The sequence below is a fragment of the Lichenostomus cassidix genome, unplaced genomic scaffold (assembly GCF_008360975.1).
Source record: "Lichenostomus cassidix isolate B80296 unplaced genomic scaffold, HeHo_3.0 HiC_scaffold_40, whole genome shotgun sequence".
Lineage (NCBI taxonomy): Eukaryota > Metazoa > Chordata > Aves > Passeriformes > Meliphagidae > Lichenostomus > Lichenostomus cassidix.
In genome coordinates, this window is record NW_028147459.1 from 1,708,226 (window position 1) to 1,717,248 (window position 9,023).

Genomic DNA, 9,023 nt, shown 5'->3' on the forward strand with positions numbered 1-9,023 from the left:
GGGCAGAGAAGGGGGGAAAGAGAAGCGAAAATGAGAGGAATGTGGGGCAGAAAATGGGGAGAAAAGCTGGCAGGAAAGGTGGGTAAGAGGTGAGAGGTGAGGAGATGGAGGGAGGGAGGAGAGATGAGAACAGGGTGGAGATGGGGCAGAGAAGGGGCAAAAGAGAACCAAAAATGAGAGGAATGCGGGGCAGAAAATGGGGAGGAAAGCTGGCAGAAAAGGTGGGTAAGAGATGAGAGGTGAGGGGATGGAGGGAGGGAGGAGAGATGAGAACAGGGCGGAGATGGGACAGAAAGAAAGAGAACCAAAAATGAGAGGAATGTGGGGCAGAAAATGGGGAAGAAAGCTGGCAGAAAAGGTGGGTGAGGGGATGGAAGGAGGAGAGATGGGGCAGAGAAGGGGGGAAAGAGAACTGAAAATGAGAGGAATGTGGGGCAGAAAATGGGGAAGAAAGCTGGCAGAAAAGGTGGGTGAGAGGTGAGGGGATGGAGGGAGGAGAGATGGGGCAGAGAAGGGGGGAAAGAGAACTGAAAATGAGAGGAATGTGGGGCAGAAAACGGGGAGAAAAGCTGGCAGGAAAGGTGGGTAAGAGGTGAGAGGAAAGAGGGGAGATGGGTTGGAAAAGAGAGGGATGAGGGGATGGAAAACGGTGGGAAAATGTGACAGGAAAGGAAGAGGTGACAAGAGAGCAAAAATAGATGGGGAAGGAGGAAGAAAAGAGGGAAGAGAAAAGGCTGGAAGAAGTGACAGACGAGGGGGGAAGGGGACAAAGTGACATGAGGAAGGGATAGAAACAAGGGCAAAGAGTGGGCAGAAAATGGTGGGAAAATGTGAGGGGAAAATGTGAGGTGAAAAACTGGGAAAATATGAAGGGAAAAGGGTGGAAAACGTGAGGGGGAAAAGGAGGAAAATATGAGGGGGAAGGGCATGAAAACAGGAGGAGAAAATAAGGGAAAAAAGCAGGAAAACATTAAGGGGAAAAGGGCAGAAAAACAGGAGAAAATGAGGGGGAAAAAGCAGGAAAATGAGGGGGAAAAGGGAGGGAAAACGTGAGGGGTCAAAGAAGGAAAAACATTAAGGGGGAAAAGGCAGGAAAACAGGAGAAAATGAGGGGGAAAAAGGAAAATGTGAGGGGTAAAGGGCAGGAAAACAGGAGAAAATGAAGGGAAAAATGCAGGAAAATGTGAGGGGGAAAGAGAGGGAAAACGTGAGGGGGAAAAGGAGGGAAAACGTGAGGGGAAAAGGGCGAAAAACATGAGGGGAAAAGGCCAAACAACGTGAGGGGGAAAAGGGAGGGAAAACGTGAGGGGAAAAGGGCGGGAAAACGTGAGGGGAAAAGGGCGGGAAAACGTGGGGGGGAAAAGGAGGGAAAACGTGAGGGAAAAAGGGAGGGAAAACGTGAGGGGAAAAAGGCGGGAAAACGTGAGGGGAAAATGTGAGGGGGAAAGGGAAGGAGAGGAGCTGGCAAAGCTGCAGAAGGTGAGGGGAAATGGGAGATAAAAAAGTGAAGGATGCTGGAGAAGAGAGGGAAAAGGGGACTGGAAAGGGGGTGGGTGATAGAAAATGGAGCAAGAGGGGAAAGGAGGGGAGAGGGAAGGGAGGGACAGAGGCAGGAGGACTGGAGGGAGGAGGTGACAGAAATGAGGGGAACCACGGAGGAGAGAGAAAAGAGAAAGAGGGAGGAGGAGCAGAAATGGTGAAACACGATGGAAAATGTGGGGCTGAGGGTGGGAAAAGGGGAATGAAGAGGGTGACAAGGGGACAGGAGGGGACAAGCCAGCGGCCACCATCATCACGCCCCATGTTCCCTGTGTTCCCTCCCACGTACCCCGATGTCCCCACCGTGTCCCTCCAGGCTGCAGCGATGGATGTTGACCCTCGCAGTGAGGGGCTCTGCGGCCGAGACCCCCCGAGACCCCCGTGTGCCCCGGTGTCCCCCCGCCCCAAGGACAGGATGGGGGTCCCTAAGGGACACAGTGTCCCTGTGTCCTGCCCGGTTCCCCCCTCAGGAGTCCCCTCAGGTCCTCCTAAGGGGATCCCACGATTGGAGGCACTGCTGAGGCAGATCCGCAGCCTGCAAAAAGGTGAGTGAAGACCCCTGTGTTCCCCACATGTCCTCCTATGCTCCCTCATGCGCCAGCCACCTCTCCCCATGACCTCCTGTGTCCCACATGTCCCTCTGTCTGTGACCTGCCGTGTCCCACAGTCCGTCAGGCTGTGGCGCAGGAGCTGGCGGAGGCACAAGACCGCAGTGAAGGGTTGCGCCAGCACCTGGAGCAGCGTGAGTCACCTGGAGGGGACACTGAGGGGTTTGGGGGTCCCTGAAGGGTCTGGGGGGGACACTGAGAGGGTCAGAGGGGGACACTGAGAGGTCTGGGGGGTCCCTGAGGGGTGTGGGGGGGACACAGAGAGGTCTGGGGGGGTCCCTGAAGGGTCTGGAGGGGACACTGAGAGGTGTTGGGGGTTCCCTGAAGGGTTTGGAGGGGTTCCTGAAGGGTCTGGCGGGGACACTGAGAGCTCTGGAGGAGTACTTGAAGGGTCTGGGGGGGACACTGAGAGGGTCGGAGGGGGACACAGAGAGGTCTGGGGGGTCCCTGAAGGGTCTGGGGGGTCCCTGAAGGGTCTAGGGGGGACACTGAGAGGTTTTTGGGGACCCTGAAGGGTCTGGGGAGGACACAGAGAAGTCTGGGGGGTCTCTGAAGGGTCTGGGGGGGACACTGAGAGGGTCGGAGGGGGACACAGAGAGGTCTGGGGGGTCCCTAAAGGGTCTGGGGGGGTCCTCAAAGAGTCTGAGACGGGACACTGAGGCGGCTGGGGACCCACAAAGGGGTCTGAGGGGTCACTGGGCAGTGTGTAGGGACCCCGAGGGGTTTTTAGGGACACAGAGGGCTCTGGGACTCCCCAGTTCCAGCTGACTCCCCCTTCCCGCAGTGGAGCAGCGCGAGGAGGCACTGGAGGGGCTCTGGCAGCAGGTGCAGGGTGAGAACAGGGGGTCCTGGGGGTCTTTGGGTCTCCCCACCACCCTCCCGTGATGCCCCCTGAACCTCTGACCTCCGTGACCCCTCCAGACCCTTCCTGACCCCTACAACTCCTTAAGCCTTGTGGCCACCCTGACTCCCCCAGAGGGAGTGACCCCTGACCCCTGTGGTCCCCCTGACCCCTGTGGTCCCCCTGACCCCCCAGAGGGAATGACCCCTGACCCCTGTGGTCCCCTGACCTCTCCTGTGAACCCCCACAATCCCTCTGACCCCCCTGGTCCCCCTGACCACTCAGAGTCACTGCGGAGACAGCGGCTGCAGGGCAAGGAGGTGGAGGCCAAAGGGCAGAGGTGAGTGGGGGACACCTGAGACCCTCCCCACGTGACCTCTGAGCCCCCCCAAACCACACCTGGTGACCCCTGACCCCTGCAGGTGCTGGGGGCTCTGCCTGGAGCAGCAGCAGGACCTGGCGTGGGCAGGGCAGAGGCTGCAGCAGCTCCGAGAGCTGCGCCGGGGACACAGGTGAGCCTGGGGGACACAGGTGGGGCAGCAGGTGACCCACACGGGTCACGCGACCTCCGTGTCACCTCTGTGTCCCCTCACCCCCAGGCGGGAGTTCTGGCAGCAGCTCGATGCCATCACTGAGGAGCACAAGCGCCTGCGTGACACACACGTGAGCCCCGAGCAGGGTCCCTGACACACCTGGGGGTGTCACACACACCTGGTGACCCCACCCTGTGTGCCACTGCCACCTGTGTCCCTGACACACCTGGGGGTGTCACACACACCTGGTGACCTCACCCTGTGTGCCACTGCCACCTGTGACCCTGACACACCTGGGGGTGTCACACCTGGGTGACTTCACCCTGTGTGCCACTGCCACCTGTGTCCCTGACACACCTGGGGGTGTCACACACACCTGGTGACCCCACCCTGTGTGCCACTGCCACCTGTGTCCCCCCACAGGCTCCAGCCCACCTGGAGGCCGAACTGATGAGACTGGAGGAGATGCGGGAGAAGTGGCTGAGCTGGGGTGAGTCCCTGACACCTGAGTGACCCCTGTGACACCTGAGTGACCCCCTGACACCTGAGTGTCCCCCTGACACCTGAATGTCCTCCCTGACACCTGAGTGACCTCCTGACACCTCTGGGCACCTGAGTGTCCCCCTGACACCTGAATGTCCTCCCTGACACCTGAGTGACCCTCCTGACACCTGAGTGACCCTCCTGACACCTGAGCGACCCCTGTGACACCTGAGTGACCCCTGTGACACCTCTGGGCACCTGAGTGTCCCCTTGACACCTGAGTGACCCCCCTGACACCTGAGTGACCCCCCTGACACCTGAGTGTCCCCCTGACACCTGAGTGACCCCCTGACACCTGAATGACCCTTGTGACACCTGAGTGTCCCCCTGACACCTGAGTGACCCCCCGACACCTGAGTGACCCCTGTGACACCTGAGTGACCCCTGACACCTGAGTGTCCCCGTGACACCTGAGTGTCCCCCCTGACACCTGAGTGACCCCTGTGACACCTCTGGGCACTGACCCCTGTGACACCTCTGGGCATCTGAGTGACCCCTGTGACATCTGAGTGACCCCTGTGACACCTCTGGGCACCTGAGTGGCCCCCCTGACACCTGAGTGACCCCTGTGACACCTCTGGGCACCTGAGGGACACCCCTGGACACCTCAGTGACCTCCCCCAACACCAGAGTGACCTCCTGAGCTCCACCCACAGAACACCTGAGTGACCCTGGACACCTGGATGTTTGTCCTTGAGCACCTGAGTGACCCCCTGGACACCTGACCCCCCCAGACCCAAATGTGTCCCCTTGGGGTGACCAGTGTCCCTTTTCCCAGAGCGTGGTCTCGTGGAGATGGACAAGCAGCTGGGACCGTTGGGCCCTGTGGTCACGTGAGTGTCCAGTTGTGGCCACGCCCATCGCATGGCCACACCCCTCCCTCATGACCCCGCCCACTCGGCCCAGGCTCCGCCCCCTAACCCCCATTCCTGCAGGCGATTGGTGCAGCAGGAGCAGGAGGGAGCGCAGCGGAAGCTGGAGGCGGAGCTAAGCCGGCGGCAGCTGAGCCTGGAGCGTCGTGACAGGTGTGTGACCACCTGGGACAGGGGTGTGACACCTCAGGACAGGTGTGTGACCCATCCAGGGACAGGTGTGTGACCCTCCTAGGGACAGGTGTGTGACCCCCTTAGGGACAGGGGTGTGACCCTCAGGACAGGTGTGTGACCCTCATGGGGCAGGTGTGTGACACCCTGGACAGGTGTGTGACCCCCCAGGATGGGTGTGTGACACTCAGGACAGGTGTGTGACCCCTCTGGGACAGGTGTGTGACCCCCTTAGGGACAGGTGTGTGACCCCTCAGGACAGGTGTGTGACCCCCTTAGGGACAGGTGTGTGACCCCTAGGGACAGGTGTGTGACCCTCTAGGACAGGTGTGTGACCCCCAGGACAGGTGTGTGACCCCCATGGGGCAGGTGTGTGACCCCTCAGGACAGGTGTGTGACCCCCAGGACAGGTGTGTGACCCCAAGACAGGTGTGTGACCCCCTTAGGGACAGGTGTGTGACCCCTCAGGACAGGTGTGTGACCCCCTTAGGGACAGGTGTGTGACACCTCAGAACAGGTGTGTGACCCCCAGGACAGGTGTGTGACCACCTGGGACAGGTGTGTGACACCTCAGAACAGGTGTGTGACCCCCAGGACAGGTGTGTGACCCCCCCTAGGGACAGGTGTGTGACCCTCCTAGGGACAGGTGTGTGACTTCCCTAGGGACAGGTGTGTGACCCCCAGGACAGGTGTGTCACCCCTCCAGGGACAGGTGTGGCCCTGTCACCTGTGCCACTTGTGGCCCCGCCCACCCCTGGCCCCACCCCTTTTCTGGCCACGCCCCCAGGTTGGCGGAGGAGCTGCAGCAGCTGCAGTGTCCCCTGGAGGCTCCGCCAGAGTGACAGCAGACAAGATGGCTGCGACTGGCGGGACACCTGTGGCACCTGTGTGACACATCTGTGATGCACCTGTGTGACCAGCGTGTCACCTGTGTCACCTGCGGGGCACCTGTGTCCTCTCATGTCCCCATGTCTCCCCAGTTCGCCATTGTCCTCCCTCCCCATGTCCCGATTTCCTTCCATGTCCCCTCAAGTCCCCCTCATCCTCGTTTGTCCCTCATGTCCCCAATGTCACCCAAGTCCCTCTGTGCCCCACAATGTCCCTGCATGTCCCTATTTCCCCCTGTGTCCCCAATGTCCCCAGTGTCCCTCATTGTCCCCTGAAGTCCCTCTGTGCCCCACAATGTCCCCCATGTCCCTATTTCCCCCTGTGTCCCCAATGTCCCAATTGTCCCCAATGTCTCCCCAAGTCCCTCTGTGCCCCACAATGTCCCCCATGTCCCTGGCCTCCCCGTGTCCCCATTGTCCCCAATGTCCTTCAAGTCCTCTGTGCCCCACAATGTCCCCCCATGTCCCCATTTCCCTGTGTCCCCAATGTCCCCAGTGTCCTCAAGGTCCCTCAACGTCCCCCTGTGCCCCACAATGTCCCCAATGTCCCCAGTGCCCCCCAGGCCTCCCCGTGTCCCCAATGTCCACTCAGCTCCCTGTTTGCCTCCCAATGTCCCCCAATTTTCCCCCATGTCCCCATTTACCCCCAGCGCCATGTCCCCTCCACGCCTCCCACGTGCCCCCATGTCCCCCCACGTCCCCCCACGTCCCCAGTGTCACCCACGTCCCCATTGTCACCAATGTCCCCAATAAACTCTTCCTCACCACCTCTTCCTCCTCGCCTCTCTTTGCCCCCCCCCCAACATGGCGGCTCCCAGCGGCCGCCGCCATTCTCTCCCTGAGCGCCGCCATGCTTTGGGCGGACCCAGCCTTGCCCGGAAGCGGAATTCAGCCACACCCCTCGCTTCCGGCGGCGGTGGGGCCTGGCCCGGAGCGTCTCTCGGCGGCGGCGGCGGCGATGGTGGGGAGCGAACGGGGGGCTTGTGAGGGCTCGGGAAGGGTTTGGGGGGCTTGTGTGGGCTGGGGAGAGCTCTGCGGCGGGCATGGGAGGGGGTTTGGGGTGCCTGCGGGCTCTGCCGGGAGCGGGATCCCCCCCAGGCCCTCACGCCGCCGCCGTTCCCCTCAGGACAGCGAGTTCTCGGACGCGGAGGCAGCGCCGGGCGGCGAGGAGAACGCGCCGGTGTACTGCGTGTGCCGCAAGCCGGACATCAACTGCTTCATGATGTGAGCGGGGGGCTCGGGGGGTCCCCAGAACGGGAGGGAGACCTGCGGGGGCGGCGGATAAACGGGGCTGGGGGCGCGATGCCTCTCAGCGCGGGATTTGGGGTTTATTTGGGGAATCTCGGGGTTTGTTCGCTCCAAAGGGGGTCGTTTGAAATGGGGAGGGGGTCCGGGGTCTGCCCGGCGGCTCGGGGGGTCTTCCCGCCGCCGCCGGCTGAGGGTCTCGGCGTGTCCCCCCCGCGCCGCAGCGGCTGCGACAACTGCAACGAGTGGTTCCATGGCGACTGCATCAACATCACCGAGCGCATGGCCAAAGCCATCCGCGAGTGGTACTGCCGCCAGTGCCGCGGTGAGCGGGCCGGGGGCTCCGGGGGGCTAGCCGAGTGGGGCTGGGGGCTTCGGGGGGTGGGGCTATCCAGGGGATGTCCGGGAGTGACTGGGGGCTCTGGGGGCTTCCGGGAGTCTGGGGGCTCTGGGGGCTTCAGGGGCTTTGGAGGGCTCGGGGGGGCTATCCGAGTGGGGCTGGGGGCTTCGGGGTGGGCTCTGGGGGGCTGTCTGGGGGGATGGGGCTGAGGGGCTATCAGTGGGGCTGGGGGCTTCGGGGGGCTCTCGGGGGGTTCGGGGCTGTCCGGAGTGACTGGGGGCTTTGGGGGCTTCGGGGCTCTGGGGGGCTGTCTGGGAGCGGCAATGGGGCTGGGGGCTTGAGGGCTATTCGGGGGGCTGTCCGGGAGTGACTGGGGGCTCCGGGGGGCTATCCGAGTGGGGCTGGGGGCTTCAGGGGGCTCTGGGGGCTATCTGGGAGCGGCAGTGGGGCTGGGGGCTTCGGGGGGGCTCTGGGGGATAATTCCCGGGTGGTATTGCCACAGTTTGGGGGAGCTGAGGAGCTGATTTGGGGGCAGACGTGGATTTTTCAGTGAAAAGGTCACGGCAGCAGGGGTGGTTTTGGGGTCAGGGTGGAGTTTGGGGTTAGGCTGGGGTTTGGGGTGGGGTTTGAGGTCACGGTGGGTTTTGGGGTGAGTTTTGGGGTCGGGGTGGGGTTTGAGGTCGGGGTGAGTTTTGGGTCAGGGTGGATTTTGGAGTCAGGGTTGGGTTTTGGCGGGCTGGGGATTGGGGTGGGTTTTGGGGCCAGGGTAAGTTTAAAGTCAGGGTAGGGATTGGGGTCGGGGTGGGGTTTGGGGTTGGGGATGGACTGGGGATTGGGGTGGGTTTTGGGGTCAGGTTGGGTTTTGGGGTCAGGTTGGGTTTGGGGTCAGGTTGGGTTTAGGGTCAGGTTGGGTTTGGGGTCAGGTTGGGTTTAAGGTCAGGTTGGGTTTGGGGTCAGGTTGGGTTTAGGGTCAGGGTGGGGTTTGAGGTCAGGATGGGGTTTGGGGTCAGCATGGGGTTTGGGGTGGGATTTAAAGTTGGGGTGAGTTTTGAGATCAGGGTGAGTTTTGGGGTCACGGTGCGTTTTGGGGTTGGGGTAGGTTTTGGGGTTGGGGTGGGTTTTGGGGTCAGGGTGGGTTTTGGGGTCGGGGTGGGCTCAGGACCCCCCTGACCCCTTTCAGGATCCCCTGACCCTTTTCAGGACCCCTTGACCCTATTCAGGACCCCCTGACCCTTTCCAGGCCCCCGCTGACCCTTTTCAGAACCCCCCTAGCCCTTTCCAGGATCCCCTGACCCTTTTCAGCCCCCCCTGACCCTTTTCCCGACCCCCCTGACCCTTTTCAAGAACCCCCTGACCCTTTTCAGGGACCCCCTGACCCTTTTCAGGAACCCCCTGACCCTTTTCAAGAACCCCCTGACCCTTTTCAGGACCCCCCTGACCCTTT

The 9,023-nt window shown here is 61.8% G+C and overlaps 3 protein-coding genes across 3 annotated transcripts in view; 2 read left to right on the forward strand and 1 right to left on the reverse strand.

The window, feature by feature from the left end:
* SYCE1 (synaptonemal complex central element protein 1) lies at window positions 1-6,664 on the forward strand. Its single transcript, XM_085046520.1, has 12 exons — window positions 1-78; window positions 1,856-2,084; window positions 2,207-2,281; window positions 2,932-2,979; window positions 3,274-3,328; window positions 3,411-3,500; window positions 3,588-3,651; window positions 3,945-4,011; window positions 4,843-4,897; window positions 5,000-5,089; window positions 5,895-6,345; window positions 6,558-6,664. Exons 1-11 carry the CDS (start codon window positions 31-33, stop codon window positions 5,947-5,949), a joined length of 876 nt encoding a protein of 291 aa, XP_084902646.1. The 5' UTR covers window positions 1-30; the 3' UTR covers window positions 5,950-6,345; window positions 6,558-6,664.
* Window positions 6,665-6,765: 101 nt separating this feature from the next.
* CXXC1 (CXXC finger protein 1) overlaps window positions 6,766-9,023 on the forward strand; it is an 82,908-nt gene continuing 80,650 nt past the window's right edge. Inside the window, exons 1-3 of the mRNA XM_085046375.1 lie at window positions 6,766-6,955; window positions 7,121-7,218; window positions 7,464-7,564. Of these exons, the coding sequence (XP_084902501.1) occupies window positions 6,845-6,955; window positions 7,121-7,218; window positions 7,464-7,564 (310 nt within the window). The 5' untranslated portion in view covers window positions 6,766-6,844. The remainder of the gene's footprint in view (window positions 6,956-7,120; window positions 7,219-7,463; window positions 7,565-9,023) is intronic.
* The window catches only part of LOC146422493 (serine/threonine-protein kinase WNK3-like), an 8,228-nt gene continuing 6,831 nt past the window's right edge, over window positions 7,627-9,023 (reverse strand). The window contains exon 5 of the mRNA XM_085046188.1: window positions 7,627-7,890. Within this exon, the coding sequence (XP_084902314.1) occupies window positions 7,627-7,890 (264 nt within the window). The remainder of the gene's footprint in view (window positions 7,891-9,023) is intronic.